Below are 25249 nucleotides of genomic sequence, written 5' to 3' on the forward strand. Positions count from 1 at the left end.
GGTAACATTTTCGGGCACGTGACATTTTTTGATCGCTTTTTATTCCGATTTTTGTGAGACAGAATGACCAAAAACCAGCTATTCATGAATTTCTTTTGGGGGAGGCGTTTATACCGTTCCGCGTTTGGTAAAATTGATAAAGCAGTTTTATTCTTCGGGTCAGTACGATTACAGCGACATCTCATTTATATCATTTTTTTATGTTTTGGCGCTTTTATACGATAAAAACTATTTTATAGAAAAAATAATTATTTTGGCATCGCTTTATTCTCAGGACTATAACTTTTTCATTTTTTTGCTGATGATGCTGTATGGTGGCTCGTTTTTTGCGGGACAAGATGACGCTTTCAGCGGTACCATGGTTGTTTATATCTGTCTTTTTGATCACGTGTTATTCCACTTTTTGTTCGGCGGTATGATAATAAAGCGTCGTTTTTTGCCTCGTTTTTTTTTTTTTCTTACGGTGTTTACTGAAGGGGTTAACTAGTGTGCCAGTTTTATAGGGCGAGTCGATACGGACGCGGCGATACTAAATATGTGTACTTTTATTGTTTTTTTTTTTTTTTATTTAGATGAAGAAATGTATTTATGGGAATATTTTTTTTTTTTTTTCATTATTTAGGAATATTTTTTTTTAATTTTTTTTACACATTTGGAAAATTTTTTTTTTACTTTTTTACTTTGTCCCAGGGGGGGACATCACAGATCAGTGATCTGACAGTTTGCACAGCACTCTGTCAGATCACTGATCTGACATGCAGCAGTGCAGGCTTCACAGTGCCTGCTCTGAGCAGGCTCTGTGAAGCCACCTCCCTCCCTGCAGGACCCGGATCCGCGGCCATCTTGGATCCGGGACCTGGAGCAGGGAGGGAGGGCGGCAAGACCCTCGCAGCAACGCGATTACATCGCGTTGCTGCGGGGGTCTCAGGGAAGCCCGCAGGGAGCCCCCCTCCCTGCGCGGTGCTTCCCTGCACCGCCGGCACATCGCGATCATCTTTGATCGCGGTGTGCCGGGGGTTAATGTGCCGGGGGCGGTCCGTGACCGCTCCTGGCACATAGTGCCGGATGTCAGCTGCGATAGGCAGCTGACACCCGGCCGCGATCGGCGCCGCTCCCCCCGTGAGCGCTGCCGATCGCATATGACGTACTATTGCGTCCTTGGGAAGTAGGGCCCACCCCCCATGGACGCAATAGTACGTCTGATGGCAGAAAGGGGTTAATGAATAAAAGCAAGTACAGCAGTGTATGAAAAACATTTATTTTTATGTTTTTTCCAGGTTTACCATCATGTCTTGGTCATCTAAGGATGGCAGATTGATTAGTACAGTTTAAGTTAGTGAAGCATAAAAAGTTAACAATGGCCAACCAAGGTGTGAGATTGAGCAATGCCTGAGCAACTCAATGGCTGACCGAAGTGTAAAACTTAAACAGTGTACTACACACTCAATGCACTGCCAGTGTCTTAGGTACATTATTCCAGACCAATTCACCTCCCCCAGCTGTTACATTTGCATGTTTATGTTTCCATGAACATATGTCTTGTATTGGTGAACTGTGTTCATACTTCTGTGTTGGAAGCAAAGGTGAACTTTGGGATCCTGAAAAATGCAGCAAAAACAGCACCAAAACATGCATTTCTTTATCGCTTCTTTGGGGGACACAGGTAACCATGGGTGTATGCTGCTGTCGCTAGGAGGCTGACACTATGCGAAAAAAAAGGAAAATAGCTCCTCCCTGGCAGTTTACACCCACCGACAGGCAGGAAGTACCTCAGTTTGTGCTTAGTGTCTGTAGGAGGCGGACCTGGATCTTCAGATCCGCTGCTAACCCTGCTTTCTTTACAGGTTTTTATTGTTTTTATTAACGATTTTGTTTTCTCTTTCAGATACAGCATTCAGGGAATCAGGGTGTAATCTCTCACCCTGCCTCCCCAGGAGGGCGGCTGAGCGAGCAGTGTGGTGTCGCTCTCCCAGCTGTAGCCTTAGCCTATTACTTATGCCCCAATCTCAGGGAGGCCCATTCCTGTCCCTATAATTGCGATGCTGGTGCCATCTGTACAAGAGCAGTGGCATTCAGATAAACCCTCTAACACCTGGAATGAGAGCACTCCCCTCCTTCCGGAGTGGGCTGTTGCCAGGTCACAGTTGTTCTCAGATCTGACCAAACTCTCACAATCCCTGGTCCAGGTCCTGGAGCGTCCTTCACGTTTGTCTTCTGCCACCAGTGATCCGAACACCTCTCACGGTGATTCGCACGCACATGACCTTCACAGGTCACAGATCGCGTACAAAGCAAAAGAACCGGCTGGTCCCTCTACTTTATCCTGGATGCATTCCTCATCCCATGCCCCTCCTTGGAGGCAGTTTTTGGGTCGGATATGGATTCCCAGTCTGAGTCCGATACGGACCAGACCTGAAAGATGCAAGATATGCTCAATAACCTCATCTTGGCAAAATACCAAGTCTCTGAAACTACGGGAGGATGAGGCTCCTGCTCATGAGCACTCCGTTACTTTCAAATGGGTAAAAAAATGTTTTTCCCGTAATTTTCCCTGATCAGCGAACTTGTCATGACTATGTCTAAACACTGGGAACACTCTGAAAAGCGCCTCCCAGGTAGGAGGAAGCCACACATCCTCTACCCCTTTAGACCAGGCCTTCTTGATAAATGGGCAGAATCCCTAAGGTGGATCCACCTGCTTCTCGCCTGTCTTCCTAGACAGCCTTGTCTCTACTGATTGGCGCATTCCTTAAGGATTCTACAGATAGACAGAATGAAGCCTTGGTTAAGTCAGCCTTGGAGGCAGCTGGCGCCCCTCTCTCTCTCTCTCTCTGCCCCACATTTGCCTACACCTGGGTGTCAAATTCCATGTCTGTCGTGGCAAGAATACTTCATCAAGGTATTCCGGATGGGAGGCCAGATCTGGCTGATCAGATTGCCCAAGCCAGCAAATATCTCGTGTCCGCTCCCCTTTTGATGCGGCTGGTTGTTCAGTCACGACTACCGGCAGCATCGTTGCCATACGTTACATTCTCTGGCCTCACTGGTTTTGCCTTCCTAGATCTTTTGGATCCAAGCTGGATCAATAGTTTCGGATGCCACTGGTGGGGGAAAAACACCTAATGTCCTTTTAATAGGAAAAGGTTGCTTCAACCTCGAGAGAGATAGTGACTTCCGGCTACAATATCGAACGTTCTTGTCCCCCAGCAAGAAGTTTCCATTTGTTTTTTCGCCCGTCAAGACATACGTCGCAGGCCCCAGCAGTTCTTCAGGCAGTCTTTACCTGCCATTCACAGAAGTGATCGTACCCGTCCCCAGGAACGTACTGTTCTCGGGGTTCTATTCTATTCTTTCTTAGTCATGAAGAAAGGCGGAACGCTAGTTTTAAGTCCTCAAGCGGTTTACCGTTCACGTTCGGTCCTTTCTCTTCAGGACGATGTAACTAAGTTCGGTAATCACTTTCATGGACTCAGGAGAATTTTTCTAACATTCTTGTTTGTGTTTAGCTTCAGAGGCTCCTATGATGTGCGATCTAGGAGGGTCCTTATCAATTCACGCCCCTTCCCTTCATCCTAGCCTCTGCTCCCAGACTATTTATGTCATGGCAGCGGTCAGGGTCATTCTTCTATCCAAGGGATTTTTCATATTTCCCTACTTAAACAATCTTCTGATCAATGAGCCATCCCGCTGAGACTGCAACCAGATTCTTCAGTTTACTCTACATATCTGGGTCCATCTCAGCTAGATTATAAACAGAGAAAAGTCCTCCCTCACCTTTGTTCAGTACTTGGTGTTACTAGGTATGGGTTCGACATGACCCAAGCCCGTCTCTTCCTTCATATGGAGAAGGTTTTTCATCCCTCTGCCAGGGGTTTCTGTACTCTAAAGCGATCAGCTTCTCTTCCCCTATGGTCCTGCATAGGAGTTCTAGGGGAAATGGATTGTCGCCTCGGAAACCGTTCCTTTTGCCCAGTTCCATGCCCGCCCCCTTCAGCAGGCTCTCTGGTCGTCTCCACGGACAATCCTGTGCTTCTTCCTCTCAGAGTGAAGCAGTGTTTCATCTGGTGACGCCGTCGACATCAGTTCTATAAAGGAAGTTCCTCTTTCCTCTCTAGTGGCAGGTTTTCACCAACAACGCCAGTCTCATCTTTTGCGGAGCTGTTTTTAATTAGTTGCGCAGAGCCACTGGAACGCCCAAGAGACAATGCCACGGCTGAGGTTTACATAAACCATTAAGGCTAGGTTCCCATTGCGTTAATGGGACAGCGCTAACGGATAGCGTTGCACGGCGAAATTAACGCCGTGCAATGCGTCCGTTAGCGCGCCCATTAACAGCAATGGGAACGCGCATCACTAGCGCATGCCATTTTTAGCACGCGCTAGCGATGTGCCGGTGTTTTGTGGCGCGCCGCGGACGATGCTTGCAGCGTCTGAGGCGCGCCCGAGGTCCGTTCCCCGCTCTCGCCGATCGGAGATCGGAAATCTGCGCTAGCCGGGACGTTTAACGCGACCCCTTAAAACACATTGCGTTAGCGCAATCCGCTAGCGCTAGGCGCTAAACGGATTGCTCTAACGCAATCTGAACCTAGCCTATGGCGGTACTCGCATCAAACAAGTGAAGTCAGAGTTAACAAGGATTCTGCGAGAGGCAGAGCGTAATGTTTCCGCCACATCATCCATGCACATTCCGAGGGTAGGAATCCAGGCAATGGATTTTCGGAGCCATCTGGGCCTCGCTCGGGCAACCAATGGCTCAGCCCCTCTGTCTTCATCCATATATGCTGAAATGGGGCTCTCCAGACGTTGTCCTCGTGGCGTCCTGGATAAACCACAAGGTTCCTTGGTTCGTACCCAGATCCCGGGACCTGCTAGCCACCTGTTGCGATGCTCTAGTAATATCATAGTCACAATTTCATCTGCTCTCTCCTTTTCCGTCTCTCCCCTCGGCCCGAGAGTTGTGAAAAGGAAGAAGGGATCCCTATATTCATGTTATCTTCGGATTGGCCAAGAAAGGCCCGGTGAATATGTTCAAAGACGCCCCTTGGAAGCTTCCAGGCCATCCAGATCCTCTCTCTCAAGGTTCTCTCTTCCACCAGAGCTCATAGTCTCTGAGTTTTTCCCCAGCTGGTCATTCAGACCATGATTGGGACCGGGAAACCAGCATCCTTGCGTATCTACTACAAATACTGAAAGGCCTTCTTTTGGTGGAGTATGGACAAGGGTCTGGTCCCTATGTCCGTTTTCCTTTCATTCCTGGTTTTCTTCAAGGACTCGTCCACCGATAAATCCATGGAATTTTAATCTAGTCTTTTGCGCGCCGCAGCGCGCAACCTGTTTTAGCCCATTCAACACATGACATTTCTCTTTGTTCAATTATGTCCATCAGGAGAGTTTCCAAGTTAGCGGCATTGTCCTGCCGTTCCCCGCTCCTGACCCTATATCAGGACAAGATGGTTCTCGGGCCTGGCCCTTCCTTTCTTCCTGAGGTGGTCTTTTTTTCCCTTTCTCATTAACGCGGTCATTGTCCTTCCTTCTATGTCTCTCCAGTCCATCCCCTGGATAAGTCCCTCTACAAGCTGGATTCCATCACAGCTCTCCGAGTCTACCTTTCAAGGACTGCTCCCTTTCGTCAATCTGATTCCCTGCTCATCATTCTCTGAAGGTTGCCTTAAAGGGCTCCTAGCTTCTAGTTTCTCTATTGCCGTGAGGCAGTCCGCTTCCAAGGCAAACAGTCTCTTCCGATGGTGCAGGCTCCTCTGGGGATGAAGGCTCACTCCGCCCTGCGGTAGGGGACTCCTAGGCTGTTTGTCACCAGGATTTGGCTTTCCAGACTGTAAGGCCGCAACCTGGTCATATTTGCCCTCTTTTGTTAGTCTTAACAGGGTTCATACCATGCCTCCTCTGATGCAGGCCTGGGAAGGAAGGTGCTGCAGGTGGCGGTTTTGCACCGACAGACCTGAGCACATTTATTCCTTGAATCTTCCTGTTTCCCACATTAGGGACTGCTTTGGGATGTCCCATGGTTACCTGTGTCCCCCAATGAAGCGATAAAGAAGGATTTTTGGTACTCACCGTAAAATCTTTCTTGGAGCCTTCATTGCGGGACACAGCACCCTCTCTAACTGTTTGTACCATTGGTGTGCCTTTGTTGTTGCATTGGCACATATGTGGTACCATTATTTGGTATGTTGTATCATTATTTGATCTATGTGTCTTCATGTTGGATTGGTACATATGTTGAGTTTTTGTTGCTTCTCCTACTGCTTTAACACTAACTGAGGTACTTCCTGCCTGTCGGTGGGTGTATACTGTGGAGGAGGAGCTATTTTCCTTTTTTTGCATAGTGTCAGCCTCCTAGCGACAGCAGCATACACCCATGGTTACCTGTGTCCCCAAATGAAGGCTCCAAGAAAGATTTTACGGTGAGTACCAAAAATCCCTCTTTTTGACACTGCTTCTTTTCTATTTAGAGTGCAGGTTTTGCTGCAGAAAAAAAAACAAAACAAAAACGCCTAGTGTGAACTTAGCCTTAAAAGGGAAGCAGACAGTGAATACATGCTGCCCGATTGCTCGATTCACGGACACCATGTATCAGACATTGACTGCATAATTTCAGCTACGTATGTTTGATTCTGATAAGGAGTTTAAGAGAAAAACATACTTTACAAAGCCGCGAATGAACGTGCCGCTCGAGAGATTAGTTGGACAGGTGGAGCTTCTCCCTGCCTATTGCCAGTGATTGACTGGTCTCTCCCTGTACAAGCACTGACGGGGAGAAGGAGAAGCCACTGCGGTCCCACTTGTACAAGTAGACTCCTGTGCCGCTAGGAGGCTGATAGTCTGGTCACATGCACCTCCATCAGCAGCCATTGTATGGACAGAAGTTCTTGGTCAGTGTGTGAGGAAAGCTGCGCTAACAGGAGAAAACGTCAGACCCCTTTACTTGGGAATCTGTCAGTGAGCTGGAAATTATAACAGGAAAATTTCTAACTCTTATCTGCTTTTTCCAGAGCTCCTCTCAGCTAATTTATAGCCACAAACCCCAGTAACGTAAAAAAAAAAAAAACAGCCTGTAAAAGCCAAATGGTGCAAAATATGTAATGAAACCCAAATGTAAATTATGTTTAGCCCAAAATACATGGGTTTAAACAGAAAAAAAAAAAGAGGCCTCAAAAGAAAGCCATCCCCCTTAAGTGGGCAGCACATCAGTAAGGACAGCGGTTCTGCCCATATAGCTGATAAAACCCCTCATGGTCTCGGGGCTCACAGATTGGCTGTCATGCTGTATGAACTGACGTCAGCACCACAACCAATAATGGACACGGAACAGCAGCAGAGACTCCGCTCTGGGCGTGAGGACGGCGAGTAAAGAAGATTTTCAGAAAATGGACAGCTTACTTTAATTACATGAAATCTCAGAAAATTGACATATGCAAAGTATTCTAAAGATAGAGGCAACGTTACATACTGTGTGTGCTGCTGGACAGCCTGAGCCAGAGCTGGGTGGGTCTCCATTGAGGTGGTTATAAGTGACGTCATTAGAGAAAGATTCCAGATCGCGGAGGCATCAGATACAGACACTACCGACTTTTTTATCTTTTGGTAGCCGACCACTCGGAGACCGTGGATCCTCGTGTCACAGCCATCACTCAGACATCGCTTAATATTGATCTGTACGTCTGCACAACAGGGAAGATAACATTTAGAACAGGCAGGCATGAAAGGTTTTACTCTGCGGCCACCTTGATCCCCAGGACGCACTGCTCCATCTTTTGATTTTTAGGGCCATCACTTATTTAGCTTAGATGAATGAAGTCTTGAGGGAACATTGTATGTTCAGTAGTAGCATTTTAGGGTACGTATAACTCACCAATTAGCATTTACACATTCTTGTGTGTAGTGGAGAAAAAAGAAAAAAAAAAACTTATTTTACTTTGATGATATTCACTGTATACCTAGAGTATATTCGGGTCATTACATTTATGGCAACATGTTTATGCTTCAGTTTTTGGATAGGAGTTTTCTATTGTACCACTTTTGCATAATGAAGACATTTTCATGCCACATACCTAAAGCTATATTTATTTTTCTGTCAAAATAGTATCACAAGAGGTTTTTTACTTTTTTTTTTTTTTAAAGGGAATCTGTCACCTGATTTTTGATACCGTATATGATCTGAGAGCAGCGTAATAGAGAGACAGAAACCCCGATTTCAGTGATGTATCACTTACTGGGCTGCTTGCCATAGTTTTTATAAAATAAGTTTTCTCAGAAAGGGATGGACTAGTAAACCTGCTGCCATGTAGTCCTCCATACTCATTAGCTTTATAGAAAACAGCCTCTGCCACCAATTGGCAGCTTTCTGCCTATGCACCGTGTACACAGAGAGCTGTAAACCAATGGTGCAGGCAGCGATAAACAGGGCTCTGCCTTCAGAGAACTAATAGATCTGCAGCAGATAAAACAGTGATTTTATCAAAGCTGCAGCACCCAGTAAAGTTAGTGATAAATTACTGGAATCAGGGTCTCTATCTCTACATCATGCTGCGTTCAGATGGGGTGGTAAAAACGTTTAGATGTACCATTTTGAGACACATCTAGTTCACTGATTAACGTTCATACATATGTTTTTTGAAGGGGCAGAATGGGAAAAAAAAGTCAATTTCACCTTTATAGCTTTATTATATACATTTTACTATGTTTGCGTTATAAGTGAAATTTAACAAAAAAAAATTTATTTTAACTTTATTGCTTCTATTAAACTTGATTTAAGATTCATTTATTTTTCTGTTTTTGTATCCCACTATGGGACTTTACTGTGCGATCCTCTAATCGCTAACCTCCAGTATTGTAAAGTATCATTGTCTCTCAGTATTCTACGGACAGGCAACCTATTATAAGGACTTGCCACAGAGAAGCCGAACAAGAAAACACATAGGCCAGCAGCCCGATATAACAGCCCTCCAGTACCATATTCTTTTGGAAAATCAACAGGGTGTCAGGAGGAAAAATCATTAGAAGCCACAAGCATTATTGGCAACTTCTATCCGGTTGGCTGTTAGTAATAGCAAGGATCTACACCTGTGCTAACTCCATCGCTATGATATAGTAAGATGGATTCATAGGTACAACCGGCTGATTGTGATGTACTATTACCACAGGGCATAAAAGGGTTAACTTTAATCATAATGGAAGCAGCTTACATAAGTGAATTGCCTTTTTCTCCAGTAGTTAAAGACAACCAATGTACACTGATGAGATCATCCAAGTGGACCATTATTGAGTCATCATTAATTCTGCTTACTCACACTGCCAGGTAGAGCAGAGAGGCCATTGTGAGAGCATGCTTCACATATAAGGTACAGTACTAATGGCACCTAAGCCATCCAACAAGCAGAACTGTACTCTGTGCTCTAATTACATTCAGGTAAACCGAACACCACAATATCATCTAACCAGGCAGTAATTATAGGTGCTACTAACACCATGCTTTGGGAACCCATTAAGGATATGCCAATGACAACCCCAGAGCATCCTCTGAACATATCCATACGACCCCATGTGCACAGCATATGCCAAGTGTGTTCTTTTCACCTAAGCGGTGATTTATTTTACAGCCCGATTATAACTCATCTGGAAAAAGCAAAGCAAGACATGGAAAACCAAGCGGCGAATTACTCGACAGACTCACACATCTGATTTATGTTGGCATTTTCCAGCAATGTCACATATCCTGTAGTATTGCTGGTAATGTGGACCTCTCGAACCTCCTGCAGATTGCTGGGGTTCCTTCCCACTGCGACACCCACTTGCTGGGGCATGTAACTCTGGTCTGCGGAGCAGATAGCAATTGATAGGTGCCGTAATACAACATCAGGCTTCATTCGCAACCTGTGGGACATCAGGACATTAATTAATAATGGATGAGGATTTCAGTATTTTCAAAATGTACAAAGACCAATACGACCAAGATATTAGACCATAAAAATACATGCAAGATTTGCTCTCACTTATAGCTTACCAACAAAATATATTGTTGGATATGGACAGTTGACCTCAAGCTCATGGCTTCCATTTAACTCCATCCCACCATATGATATACTATTATGTCGCAGGTTGGGTCACTGTCTTTGAAGCAGGCCCAGCAGGCTCTCAGCAGTTTTAAAGTTTATATCCTCTTTATATATTGCAGTCATCGTATTATATAGCACTGGGTACTAACAATTGCTCCTTTTGCCTTTCTACACAGTTAAAGTCTTCTCTTTTCTCTGCTCTGTGTAGAAACAGGACACCTCTTGTCCCTGCATTTGTCATACCTATGTGGCAAGTCAGCACATCCCTGGACACCAAATGACTTGTTTAAAAAACTGCAGCATTTCAGAGTAAATACATGACTGCAATAACCCAGTCTCTGTAATTCTTGCGGCTTATGGCTCTAGCAGCATGAATGTGCCGACATACCCTCTAAAAGTTGTATTTTTAAAACTTTCTTCACAGCTCGCACTTGGTGCAGGTATCAAAGATATCATTAATCATCTCGATTCTCTAACATGTCTTCAAAGTGACTCAAGTGGACACTAATTTTTAAATGGCTGCCATACCTGAAGAGCAACATTCACGAACTTTACAAAAAAACAAACACTTTATTCAAGAGAAACTGGCTTTGTTTTACTCTCTCTTTCACCTTCCTTTATATAATAGGTTGGGTAAGATTTTCTTACACTGGTCAGACACTGATCAAGTTATATCCAAAATCTTAAAAGGGAATCTGTCAGTAGGATCAATCCCCCTAATCTGTCTATATCGGCACACAGGTCATCGGACGTTGAATAAAAGAATACCTTGATATCTACGATCTGATGTCTTATTCCACAGAAAATAGAAATCAGACAATTTGGTTTCTAATAACCCACCACGACAGCACCACAGGAGGATGTCACCTCACCCTAATAGGGATAGCAAACATGAAAGAGGTCAAATAAACCCACACACACACACATCCTCCCTCCAGCGTTATTATAAAGGACCACAAGAGTATGAATGCTTCAAATTATATTTATTATTACTGGATCCAATAATTGAGCAAGGGGAGAGAATTACCTGTGCTGTCGTGGTGGGTTTTAAGAAACCGAATTACTAGTAAGTCTACTTCTATTTTCTCCAATAACCCCCCCATAACAGCACACAGGAGGAATACCAAAGACTAATGTCTAGGGAGGGACAACCGCCTGGAGAATTTTTCTCCTGAATAATAAATCCTTAACGGAGGTCAAGTCAAGGCTGTAAGGTTTGAAAATGGTGTGGACTGACGACCAGGTAGCGGTTCTGCATATCTGTTCGATGAAGGCGCTAGTACTGATCTGGTGGAATGAGCTGTGAACTTATGTGGAGGCGTAAGATTCTGAACCTGTAAGCTTCAGCAATTGCTCTTTTTACCCAGTTGGCCACTCTAGCTTTGGATGCTTTCTTTCCCTTGTTCATTCAACCTTATGGTCAGCATAAGTTGTTATCCTTCCTCCACTCTTGCCAAGTGACAATGATGCAGGGCCACTCTACTTACATCAAGAGAATGGAAATTTTCTTCCTTTCTATTCCTTGGGTTTTGGCAGTAGGAAGGTAGTATGTCTTTATTTCTATGGAAGTCCAAAACTACCTTAGGTAGAAACAAAGAGTCAAGGTGGAGCACCAGCTGGTATTCTATTATCCTCAGGATTAATTTATTGAAAGAGCCTGTAACTCCTCCACCCATATGGCTGTCGTGATTGCCACTACAACCAGCCAGGACAGTTCTTCCAGCATTATTGATGATAAAGGTTAAAATAGTGGAAGAGTCAACTCCTTAAAGACTAGATTAAGGTCACAGGCGGGGACCAGAATGACTGGTCCAGGACGAGGGCGGGTGGGCTGCTGTCATGAATCGTTTCACCCAGCGATATTCGGCCAGGGTCTGGTCGAAGTATGAACCCAATGCCGTCAATTGAACCTTTAGTGTACTGGGTCTGAGTCCTTCTTCCAGGCCTTTTTGTAGGAAGTCCAGGATTTGGGCGATGTTGGGCTGTCAGGGATCCGGTCGATCTGGTGCACACCATGATACAAATATCTTCCAGGTCTTGTGATATATGGCGTTTGTTACCGGTTTCTTACTTTTTTTGTAGGGTGTTAATGACTCTGAGACCCCTTTGGTCTTTAGGATCGAGAACTCAGAAGCAAGGCTGCTAGATGTCAGTTCTCGATTTCCGGATGGCAGATTGGCCCTTGGTGTTGCAAATCCCAGATTTGTGGAAGGACTAAGGGACCGTCCACACACAGGCTGGTTATGGTGCCAAACCAGATCCTTTTCTGCCAGAGGGGTGCTATCAGAATAAGATTGGCCTGCTCGATTCTTATTTTCTGCAGTTTTTGGTAAAAGTGGAATCGGAGGGAAGGCGGATGCTAGATTGAACCTCCATTGGTGAGCGAAGGCATTGTCTGGGTTCAGTGAAAAATAGGTAGATATCCTTTCTGCTTTGGAAGTCAGCTTGTATGTTAGCTGATTCCCATATATGGAGGGCTGACACAGATAGAAGAATTTCCTCGGCCCAAGAAAATATTCTTGCAGAAATGCCTTTCAGTTCTTTGTGCCTCAAGATTCCTTGGTGACGGCGGCACGCGACTGTAGTCACATTGTCCAAATAGATTCTCCCGTGGGTACCTCTAATCAATGATGTTGCTGTCCTGAGTATCTCTTCCACCGTCTTCAATTACATGAAATATGAGGACTGTCTGCTGATTTTGGCAGACCAGTGACGTTGGAAGGATTTCTGGGCAACCATGGCGTCCTACCCTCTTTTGCTGGCATCCATTTCTATGGTGACTGGCGGGATCTGAATCCAAGGAACTCCCCTGTTCAGCCCTTCCTTGGGTTGTTCCATTAAGATAACAAATGTCCTTATCTGGGTAGGTACCGATATCCTCCTGTTCAGAGACTTGGGGGATCCATCGCAAATTTGCAATATAGGTATGAAGGTCTCTGGTGTGCGCTTGGGCCCAGGCTACTGTCAGGATGCATGATCTTATAGAGCCCAGGACCAACATGTCAAATCTCAGACACCGATTTTCTGCTCCGCAGGATGTTTACCTTTGTCCTCAGTTGGATTTGCTTCTCTATGGGCAAAAAGAATCCAGAAGAACTAAGAACTTCTTTGTGGAAGGGACCATAATTAGACTTCTGTTGTTTTGCTAGCCACCCCAGAGATGTCAGAATCTGTCGTTGTCTGTATATGCTCCATCAGTGTTCGCACCGAGGAACCTACTAGCAGGAAGTCATCAAGATATGGAATAATGCAGATCTGTCGACTTCTGATGTGAGCAATGACCTCCGCCATAATTTCTGGGAATAATAGTGGTGATGAATGGGAATTGAATTGATGTGTCACTTGTTTCTATGAATCTTAGAAATTTCTGGTACTTGGGATGAATCGGTAGATGATACTACACTTCCTGCAGGTCAATTGTAGCTATGGTAATGTCTTTCCCTATAAAGGGAACTGTTGATTTGATGAACTCCATTTTGAACCTCCTGTACCTGATGTATTGGTTCAGTGGTTTCAAATTTATTATGATCCTGTAGGATTCGCTTATTTTGTTTTTATTAAGAACAGGCAGGAGTTGTGACCCTGTTCTTCTCCATCTCCTGGACTAGTCAAACCGCTCCTGAGGCAAGCAGGTTCTTTAGGCCGAAATTCAGGGTGCTTTGGAGCATCTGTGAAGAGAGTTGCATTATACTCACACTCTGTGAAGGGTAGGAGGTAAACCATCTTCACTTCTTCCTGGATGGATCTTAGGACCCACGGGTTGGTGCACACCTCCCGCCATTGTGGAAGGTAATGTGAGATGCGACCTCCTACTCTCCTTTGGGCGTTATGGTTTTATTCTGACACTGGCCCTGGGAGAGAAATAAATTACTGCCTCGGCCACCTTTGGTGTGGCTCCACCTCCCTGTTTTTACTTTACCCCTGAACTGGGAAGGTTGCTCCCGAGGGGGCCAAAAGGACTTCTTTTCTGAACTATTTGGTTCGGGAAGGGGTGTTTTCTTGTCAAAAGCATTCTCCAACAAGTCATCTTGGGTTGGTCCAAACATGTATTTTCCCTTGAAGGGAATAGAGCATTGTTTCATTTTTGAGGCTACATCAAACCCCTATGACTTGAGCCAAAGAGCCTGTCTTACCAAGTTGGATAGGGAAGATGACCTTGCCACTACTCTGAGTGACTCTGCAGAGGCATCTGCTAATAATGCTGTAGCATTCTGGAGAAGGGGCGTGGAGGCAACAATCTCTTCTCTGGGAGTACAAGTGCTTCTCACTAAACTAAAATAAAACGTTTATTTACTTCAGTTCTTCAGTACAAAAAGTGAAACTCATTATATAGATTCAGTACAAACAGAGTGATCTATTTCAAGTAATTATTTCTGTTAATGTTGACGATTATGGCTTTCAGCCAATGAAAACCCAAAAGTCATTATCTCAGTAAATTAGAATACTTTATAACACCAGCTTGAAAAATGATTTTAAAATCCGAAATGTTGGCCTGCTGAAATGTATCATTTTTTGCATCATTTACTGCAGTAATGCGGTGTGGCATGGAGGCTATTAGCCTGTGGCACTGCTGAGGTGTTATAGAAGCCCAGATTGCTTTGATAGCAATCTTCAGCTTGTCTCCATTGTTAGGTCTGGTGTCTCATCTTCCTCTTAACAGTACCCCATAGATTCTCTATGTGGTTAAGGTCAGGAAAGTTTGCTGGCCAATCAAGCACAGTGATACTGTTGTTTTTAAACCAAGTATTGGTACTTTTGATAGTGTGGACAGATGCCAATTCCTGCTGGAGAATGAAATTTCCATCTCTAAAAAGGTTGTCGGCAGAGGGAAGCATTAAGTGCTCTACAATTTCCAGATAGATGGCTGCGCTGACTTTGGTCTTGATAAAACACAGTGGACCTACACCAGATGACATGGCTTCCCAAACCATCACCGATTGTGGAAACTTCACACTAGACCTCAAGCAGCTTGGATTGTGTATTGTGTGCCTCTCCACTTTTTCTCCAGACTCTGGGACCTTGATTTCCAAATGAAATGCAAAATTTACTTTCATCTGAAAACAATACCCTTTTCTCCTTGGGCCAGGTAAGACGCTTTTGGCATTATTTATTGGTCATGAGTGGCTTGACACAAGGAATGCGACACTTGTAGCCCATGTCCTGGATACGTCTGTGTGTGATGGCTCTTGAAGCAATAACTCCATCAGCAATCCACTCCTTGTGAATCTCCCACAAATATTTGAATACATTTTTCTTAAAGGGAATCTGTCACCACATTTTAGGCTTATCAGCTAAAAATATCATTGGATTGAGTGTCAGCTTTGCATTTCCCAACTCCTTTTGAAACCCCCTGACTCCATATGTATAACCCATAAAAAACGTTTTTATTTCACCCGTGCTGTATGTTAATGAGTTGGGTCCGGTCCGATGGGCGTTGTCTTTGGTCCTTCACTCCACCACTCCTTGGCTGCTGTACGCAATATTTCTCGTAAAATTCATAGTTCCGGCCATATTTCGAGTGTGCGCATTGCAATGTTCTGCCGCGCGTGCACAGTATGCTTTGCTCAACTGCGGGCATAGCCGGAAGTAAGTAAGGCGCATGCGCATTCCTCTTCCACCTCCATGGTCCTCCTTATAGTCATAAGGAGTTCCTCTATGTTCTCCGAGGAAAAATAGTAATTCCTATTATGTATATCAGGACTGGGCTCAGCTCACCCTCCTTCAGAAATTCTTCTGGTATGGACTCCTGGGAATCTTCCTCATGATAGATCTTCCTTTTCTTGACTGCTGGAGAGGCGCTGGGAGCAGGTATCGCTTGGGACATGGAAGCCAGGGAGAACTGTATTTCCTGGTGGACTATCCCTTTACTCTCCTCCCTTAAGGAGGGTTGTTTCTCTTTAAGTATCTTATCTGTACAGTCTTGACATGGAGTTTCCCACATATTGTGCACATTCGCTTTGTGGTCTTGGATATTCACTCCTTAGTGCAGGTCCCTGAAATAGAGGGGAGACGGAATAAGCCCCTTATGTTCTGTATCTGCACAACGGAGGGGATACAATGTGTGTATACTTACAGGAACCAGAATAGTGCTGGCCTCCACAGATGCAGAGCGGGAAGGACTGGAACTCTCCATTCTACCACATAGATTTTGTCCTGCCTTACTTGATCCTCTGTCCAGGGCTCTTTTATATAGGTAACCGGACCAGCACTCCTCTGCCACCATTACTGGCACCAAGGGATCGTCAGGACGTGTCCGACTGCCTCCTGCATTCTTTTCTCCAATGCGCTCCACTGTGGAACGCAAAACCTGGAAGTGACGCGCTCAAAGGACACCCAGCGTCTGACGTTACTTACGGCCGCCGGGACCGCATCTTCTTTGACCTGGCAGGTGCAGGGGGAAGGAGATGGGGCTGGAGAACTCAGAGAGGCCTCCAACTCGGAGACTTCCCCCAGACTTTACCCGACTGGCAGACTGACCGATGAAATGACATCCTGAGTCCTTAGGGGACAGGAACAGTGCAAGGAGAGGGAAGGTAAGAACCGACCTATCTCCCGTTGTCCAGCTATCCGTGTCCTGTAGTGTGTGCTGCCGGCACAGAGCACTCCTAGGATGACCACTTCATCCTTATACGGACAGGAAAAACACTGGAGAAAGAGAAGGTGGGATGGGCTATTTGACCTCTTTCATATTTCCTGTCCCTATTAGAATGAGATGACATCCTCCTGTGTGCTGTCGTGAGGGATTATTAGAGAAATATGATTTTTTTATATGTAAATGAGCTGTCCCAGGCTATCTGGACACTGATCTGCATGAGAATCTGCCTCCAGCGCTTATTGTAAATGAAAGGGGGCATTACCAGTGAGACACGTAATAACTGACAGTCGGCTTTCATAATCAAAAACTGCAGGTGAGACCAGAACTAACAGTACAGCACAAGTGACCTTTGCCTCATTATAAAAACATTTGCAGTTGTCTTCTTACTATGCTTCAGCTTTCATCGCACAGGCAGCCACTATGGTGAAGAGTAGCACATCAGAGCTGACAGTTCTTTGAGAACTGCAAATGTGCTTGTTGCATCTGTAATGAGACAATGTTCATCTCTGCTGTACTGTGCTGGTTGTAACAAGGCACAGATCTGCAGAAGAGCTGACAACTCTTGAAAAGATGCTGCTGCAAACTTGTGCAGTTAGATAAAGTTCACATCTGCTGTACTGCCTTAGCTCTCATCTCACTGCAGAGCTGTGTGCGATTACTTATTTTACTCACTTCTAAAGCGTCATTAATTCCACAGCACTTTACAGACATTACTGAAGTGTGGGATAAAGCAGGAGTGCTCAAAGGAAACCCACAGAGACCATACAAACTCCTTGCAGATGTTGTTCTTGCTGCGATTTGAACCCAGGACCCCAGCACTGCTAGGTTTCAGTGCTAACCACGGAGATAGCCCATTTCCAGATTATGCAAGTCAGCCATTATTTGCTTCACACTGGTAATGCCCCCTTCCATTTACAATAAGCTCTGAAGGCAGATTCTCATGCAGATCAGTATCCATCCATAGATCTTAACAGTTCATTTAAATTTAATGGGGTTTCCCATCAAAAAAAGTTTTAAATTTTAAACCAGGGGTGTCAAACTGCATTCCTCGAGGGCTGCAAACAGGTCATGTTTTCAGGATTTCCTTGTACTGCACAGGTGATAATTTAATCACCTACACAAATAATGAGTTGGTGATTAAATTATCACCTGTGCAGTACAAGGAAATCCTGAAAACATGACCTGTTTGCAGCCCTCGAGGAATGCAGTTTGACACCCCTGCTTTAAACCAACATTTTATTAATGGATCTTTGAATAATAATAAGTTCCACAATTGGATGTGTTAGAAAGGTGTTTCTGTGCTGAGATAATCTATGTGCCCCTGCTGTGTACTGTGTAATGGCCTTGTCTGAATGTACAGGAACATGGTCTGATCATATCACAGGTCCTGGGCAGGGGAGGAAGCTAAAGAGTATACAGACAGGACATCATGGGATCACAGCTGATTCTTTTTGTGAGGTAAAACATTTCATTGCCTGTTTTTAAGCAATATTATACCTCACAGAAAGAATCAGATGTGATCCCATGATGTCCTGTCTGTATACTCTCGTGTCCTCTTCTGCCCAGGAGCTGTGGAGACCATGGTCCTTCATGGTCAGACACAGCCATTTCACAGTACACAGCAGGGGCACATTTATAAGATTATCTCAGCACAGGAACATTTTATTTACACACATCCAATTGTGGAACATATTTTTATTCAAAGATGTATTAGTTAAAATGTACTTTGTTCTTGGGAAAACCTCTAAGAAAAACATGGATGTCTCTGAAATAAGACATCGAATCGCAGATATCAAGGTATAATTTTATTCTACTTTCTAAGTCCTGTAAGCCCATAAAGACACTTTAGATGTCTAGACCCCACTGACAGGTTCAATACAAGACAAAAAAAAAAACATACCGTATCCAGTGAGATCGGGCACTACCGTCTGATTGCCAGTAAGAGGCCGTTTCCCCATTTGTCATCTTGTCAATATCTGAAGAGTTAGATGAGGTTTCAATGCTGCTGTAACACTTAGTTATGGTTTTACATTTCAGAGTTTCATCACTGCCACTCAGAACAGAAGATGATTCTGGAAAAGAAGTAAATATTACATGAATTGTACATTTTCAGGAACAGGAAAAAACACTCTTAAGTTTCTTGAGTCCTCAAAGATCGTTCACCAAAACAACAAGTCCCATTATCCAACTGTGGGTGTAGACGTTCATTCACATGGATGAAACATCCTACAGCCACTGGGGAAGTGACATAGTTAGAAAGGCCATGCCACTACGTCCAAGGCAGTGCACAGAAGTGTGAAGAAACTGGTGCTCTACTGCCATATTCTTCACACCTGCAGTTCTCTGGCTGAGGGGCTCATCTAAGTGGTCAAGTCTCCACTAAAATATTTAGAGAGTCAAATGGCCAGACGCGGAATAACTTCTAATACTCTGGGTAAGGGAAAATTTGATTTAGCCATATAATGGACTACCATACAAAAAATCTAAGAAGCACAACTGTACACAATGAAAATTATAGATCTTAGCCCACAGTCAATATGGCTCTCCTGGGTTACAAGGGTCATGTATATTTTGAAATGTTTAACTGAACATTTAGGGAAAATTAAGCTTACTTTGCTTCAATAATACAAATAATGTATTATTACACGTATAAAAAAATATTTTTCTTCATTATGCTGATGGTAAAAGGTCAATAATAAAGTAAAAATACACGCTTTACATGGGAACTATATGCACACAAAAAAAAAAAAATTATACAGCCAAAATCAACTGGGACCAAGCTTAATGGTAAAACAATAGAAAACTCACCTTTCTCTTTTTTGAGAAGTCTTTCAAGGTAATCCTTCAGTACAGAAGACCTCATGGTACATATGTTATTGCAGCATTCTAGTATGGGATAAGGGATCACAGTACTGGAAATACGGTTTCGATGCAAAAAGCGCAGAATCTTTGAAGAATGTAAACTGAGACGCTCTTTTGATTTGGTGAATATGTCGATAAAGCCTAGAAAAATGAAAATAGAGACCAAGAAAAAAAAATGCTACTTCATCTCAAAACTTAAAGTCATATTCCTCATTAGTTAAGTAATAGCATTCCAATGCTGCTAGGTCTCCTTACTGAAAGTGCGGCTATTGGGAGAATTATCACCTCCCAGAAGCTGACAGCTTTCAGACATGGGCGCAAGCACGGAACCGCTAGTTATCACTCACTTTACCGTAAGCTCAGCCCAGAACTTTGTGCTGAGCTATGAAACACCGCTCTGGGACGTGTCAGCAGTCCCCACTCACAGTGCTGTGAATGACTGACTGCAACCGCTCTGTGCATGCCTCCTTGACAATCTCAGAGGCTCGTTGGAGGAAATAAATTACATTTTCTCCCAGTAGCTGCACTTTTACTAAGGGGGCCTGGCAGCACTGTAATGCTAATTACCTGCAGGTAGATACTTTGAGGCGACAGGTTTTCTTTAACAAAGTTAAAGGCATTATCACCTTTCAGGAAAATTCTGGTTCCTGGGCATAGTTTGTTATTAAGAAACAAACTACATTTCACTCACCCTCCTTGGGTCCAACACTCTCCACTGCTGCTTTCAGTGTGTTATTGGCTGCAGCGCTGAACTCACGTCAACACTTCAGCCAATCAATGAGATTAGCGGCTCCGAGTGCAGCGTTCCATCAGAGTCGCTAAGCTCAGTGATTGATTACACTGCTGTCAATGTGACGTCAGTGAAGTAGTCAAATAGCAGACAACAGGAGCAGCGGAAAAGACTCGGAGCTTGGCACAATGAGTAAAGCCCATTTTTTTATGTTTATTTGTTTGTTTAGGAACAAATTGCGGCCGAAATCAACAATCCCTTTAAATATCCTGTCTGTATAACGTGCTGCACAGAATTACTACCAATGATCAAAAACATCTGTTGACCACACTTGCTATACATGTAACACCCAGTGGCTATGATGACCAGTAGTAATTATTTGCAGCACATAATATAGATATACATATACATAGATATACATAAGAAAGAAAAACAAATTATATATATATATATATATATATATATATATATATATATATATATATATATATATATATATATATATATATATATATATATATATATATATATATATATATTTATTTTTTTTTTTAATTTATGTTTTTCTTTCTTTCCCATCAACTATGGAGGTATCATGGGGAGTTTGTAAGTAATCTGCCTTTTTATGGGCTCTTTTCACATGATTTATGATTATGACCACAGATTACCTTAAAAATTTAATGTTGAGGATATTAAGTAGCCTGCAGAAGCAAAACATTTTTTATGAAAGCAAAGTGTAAAAATAGTTTTTAGCCTCAAATACACTAATATATGCATATATACAACACCAAAAAGAAAGAAGTTGGTTACATATATTTTCATCTTTTACTGTGAAAAATAAGAAAATGGGCTGATGTAAAAGTTTGGACACCCTGTTTGGTTAGTACCTAGTAGCACCCCCTTTTGCAAGTATCACAGCATGTAATGCTTTTTGTAGTCAGCCAAGTGTCTTTTAATTCTTGTTTGAGTGATTTTCATCAATTCTTCCAGTTCTGTGTGAGATTCCTGGGTCATCTTGAATGCACTGCTATTTTGAGGTCTAACCACAGATTTTCAATGATGTTCAGATCAGGGGACTGTGAGGGCCACTGTAAAAGATTCAGCTTGTGCCTTTTGGAGGTAGTCTATTGTGGATTGTGACGTGTGTTTAGCATCATCACCCTTTTGTAGAAGCCATCCTCTTTTCAAACTTCAGGTTTTTTTTTTTGTTTTTACAGATGGCGTTATGTTTGCATCATTAATTTGATGAATGTCATTGAATTCTTTCTTCCCTCTACCCGTGAAATGTTCCTCTTTCCATTGGCTGCAAAACAACCCCAAACCATGATTGATCCACCCCCATGCTTAATGGTTGGCAAGATGTTCTATTCCTGAAATTCTGTGCCCTTTTTTCTCCACACATCTTTGATCATTGTGGCCAAAAAGTTTTATTTTAACCTCATCGGTCCATAAGATTTGTTACCGAAATGCATCAGGCTTGATTAGATGTTCTTTTGTATACTTCTGACACTGAATTTTATGGTGAGGATGCAGGATAAGTTTTCTTCTGATGACTCTTCCGTGAAGGCCATATTTGTGCAGGTATCTCTGAACAGTAGAACAATGTACCACAACTCCAGAGCCTGCTAAATCTTTCTGAAGGTCTTTTGCAGTCAAGCAGAGGTTCTGATTTGCGCCTCTACTAAAGGTACCGTCACACTAGACGATATCGCTAGCGATCCGTGACGTTGCAGCGTCCTCGCTAGCGATATCGTCCAGTGTGACAGGCAGCAGCGATCAGGCCCCTGCTGTGCTGTCGCTGGTCGGGGAAGAAAGTCCAGAATTTTATTTCGTCGCTGGACTCCCCGTAGACATTGCTGAATCGGCGTGTGTGACACCGATGTCTTCGCTGGTAACCAGGGTAAACATCGGGTTACTAAGCGCAGGGCCGCGCTTAGTAACCAGATGTTTACCCTGGTTACCATCGTTAAAGTAAAAAAAACAACCGCTACATACTTACCTACCGCTGTCTGTCCCCGGCGCTCAGCTTCTCTGGTCTGGCTGTGAGCACAGCGGCCGGAAAGCAGAGCGGTGACGTCACCGCTCTGCTTTCCGGCTGCCCGTCGCTCACAGCCAGTACAGAGAAGCAGAGCGCCGAGGACAGACAGCGGTAGGTAAGTATGTAGCGGTTGTTTTTTTACTTTTAGGATGGTAGCCAGGGTAAACATCGGGTTACTAAGCGCGGCCCTGCGCTTATTAACCCGATGTTTACCCTGGTTACCGGGGACCTCGGGATCGTTGGTCGCTGGAGAGCTGTCTGTGTGACAGCTCTCCAGCGACGCTGCAGCGATCCGGATCGTTGTCGGTATCGCTGCAGCGTCGCTTAGTGTGACGGTACCTTAATGCTACAAGCAGTTCTCACTAAAATGTTGCTTGGTCTTCCAGATCTTATCTTGACCTCTGTTGTTCCTGTTAACTGCCATTTCTTAATTACATTTTAAACTGAGGAAGGGGCAACTTGACAATGCTTTGCCATCTTCTTTGTAGCCTTCTCCTGCTTTGTGGGCCTCCACTATTTTCAGAGTGATAGGCAGCTGCATAGAAGAACCCATGGCTGCTGTTTTTTTCGCAAAAGGTTAGAGGAGGGTGGGTTTTTATAAAGCTAGGAAATTTGCATCACCTGGCCTTTCCTAACGATAATCGTAAACAAGCTATAACAAGCTAATATTAGGCTAATTAAGGTCTGAAACCTTGGTCTAAGTTATAGGAGCACAAAAATCCCCAAGGGTGCCCAAACCTTTGGCATCAGCCCATTCTCATTTTCGTAATTTTTAAATTGTAAAAAAATAATATATTTGTCTTTAACGTTAGACATTTTAGAGATTATATCATCTTCAACTTGCTTAACTGTTCACATTAATATTTTTTACCTGGGGTGCCCAAACTTTTACATGCCACTGTACATATATTTTATATCATACAAGCAAAATAAATTAATATCATAAATTATACTTAAAAATAAACGTATGTATAGTGGTGAAAATAAGTATTTGATACACTGACGATACGAGACAGAATCTAAAAATAAAAAGACAGAAAATCACATTGTATGATTTTTTAATAATTAAATTGCATTTTATTGCATGAAATAAGTATTTGATCACCTACCAACCAGCAAGAATTCTGGCACTCACAGACCTGTTAGGGCTTCTTAAAGAAAAACTCCTACTCTGCACTCATTACCTGTATTAATTGCACCTGTTTGCACTCGTTACCTGTATAAAAGACACCTGTCCACACACTCAATCACACTTCAACCTCTCCACCCTGGGAAGACCAAGACCACCAGGAACAAAATTGTAGACCTGCACAAGGCTGGGGTGGTCAACAGGACAGGACGATGGCTCAGTGGTTAGCACTGCAGCCTTGCAGTGCAGGGGTTCTGGGTTCAAATCCCACTATGGACATCTGCAAGGTGTTTGCATGTTCTCCCCTGTCGTGGGTTTCCTCCCACACTCCAAAGACATACTAATAGGGAATTTAGATTGTGAGCCTCATTGGGGACAGCGATGATAATGTATGTAAAGCGCTGTGGAAATAAGATGGTGCTATATAAGAAAAGTAAAATACCAACTGCACCATTTTGAATGGAGGATAGATGGGGTCATGTATTGCGAGATTTTGGCCAACAACCTCCTTCCCTCAGTGAGGCCATTGAAGATGAGTTGTGGCTGGGCCACATGACAATGCCCTGAAACCAGGGCAACTTAAAAAGTGGTTCTGTAAGAAGCATTTCAAGCTCCTGGAGTGGCCTAACAAGTCTCCAGACCTGAAATTGGTCGAGAACTACAGGAAACGTCAGACCTCTGTAATTGCAAACAAAGATTGCTGTGACAAATATTAAGTTCTGTTTTTCAATTGTATCAAATACTTATTTCATGCAAATAAAATGCAAATTATGTAAAAATAATACAATGTGATTAAATTGATTTTTTTTTAAAGATTCTGTCTCTCACAGTTAAAATGTACAAACGATAAAAATTACAGACCTCTCCATTCTTTCAAGGTGGGAAATCTTGCAAAATCGTCAGAGTATATTAATTTTTTTTATGTTTCTGCACTTGTCGTAGAGTGTAAACATAAAGAATCAATATTACCGGGCGTGAGAGAACAGGCTTGCAGCTGTCGGATAACATGACTCAATTCCCCTTGTAGATTGGCACCACTGGAGGACTTGATGGCTTCTAGCATGCTCTCCAAGTCAACCACCTCATCGCCTTCAGCATCAAACTGTGCAAATGCCTGAAAGAGATGCCCATGGTTAATCCCACAGGGAAACTGTCTGCAAAAAGTTAATAAACCAGAAGTGAATGATGGAGAGAAAAGTGGACTAAAGTACATTTCCTTATTTTTTGTATGTTCAAGTGTTACTTCTGACTACACTTCAGCCTTTCCTGGGGATATAGAAAAAGCAATCACTGGACAAATCCAATATAGGGATTCTAATACAAATGTATAATACTAACTGCACACATTAATAGATAAGAGTGCAACTGTATTAGGTGTATAGAAGACGCTAACATCTTACTTCTGTTAACAGTGTATTAAATGGGTTTCCAGGACTGAGATTATTGATGACCATCAATATCAGACGTGCAATTATTAGGTCCCGTGGCCAGTGGAAGTCCATATACTATGTATGTAGTACCCTGTAACTCAGGTTCCACTGAAAATAAGTGGAGCCGAGGAGCAGGGCCTGACAATGGCTGCTGCAGTGTGCAGAATTGTATTCCTGCAGCTCAATGAATTGAGTACATCCGCCAGCCATGAGACCCGATGATAGCTGTTGGTGGAGGTGCCAGGTGTCAGACACTCACCGATCAAATATTGATGATCTATCCAAAAGAGCTCCTGTCAATGTCTTACCCCTGAACAACCCTTTTAAGACAGAATTTTTGGCGTATGTTTTCACAATACGTTTTGGCACCTGTTCATTGGTCCCGTCGGGGC

The 25249-nt window shown here is 43.5% G+C and overlaps 1 protein-coding gene across 1 annotated transcript in view; it reads right to left on the reverse strand.

The window, feature by feature from the left end:
- Positions 1 to 24881, reverse strand: part of LOC138658809 (zinc finger ZZ-type and EF-hand domain-containing protein 1-like) — a 280359-nt gene extending 255478 nt beyond the window's left edge. The window contains exons 1-6 of the mRNA XM_069745866.1: positions 24828 to 24881; positions 24397 to 24541; positions 19477 to 19671; positions 18569 to 18740; positions 9692 to 9891; positions 7469 to 7679 (exon numbers count right to left, since the gene is read on the reverse strand). Coding sequence (XP_069601967.1) covers positions 7469 to 7679; positions 9692 to 9891; positions 18569 to 18740; positions 19477 to 19671; positions 24397 to 24541; positions 24828 to 24881 — 977 coding nt within the window. The remainder of the gene's footprint in view (positions 1 to 7468; positions 7680 to 9691; positions 9892 to 18568; positions 18741 to 19476; positions 19672 to 24396; positions 24542 to 24827) is intronic.
- Positions 24882 to 25249: the final 368 nt, after the last annotated feature.

This window comes from Ranitomeya imitator, chromosome 1, assembly GCF_032444005.1.
Source record: "Ranitomeya imitator isolate aRanImi1 chromosome 1, aRanImi1.pri, whole genome shotgun sequence".
Taxonomy (NCBI): Eukaryota; Metazoa; Chordata; class Amphibia; order Anura; family Dendrobatidae; genus Ranitomeya; species Ranitomeya imitator.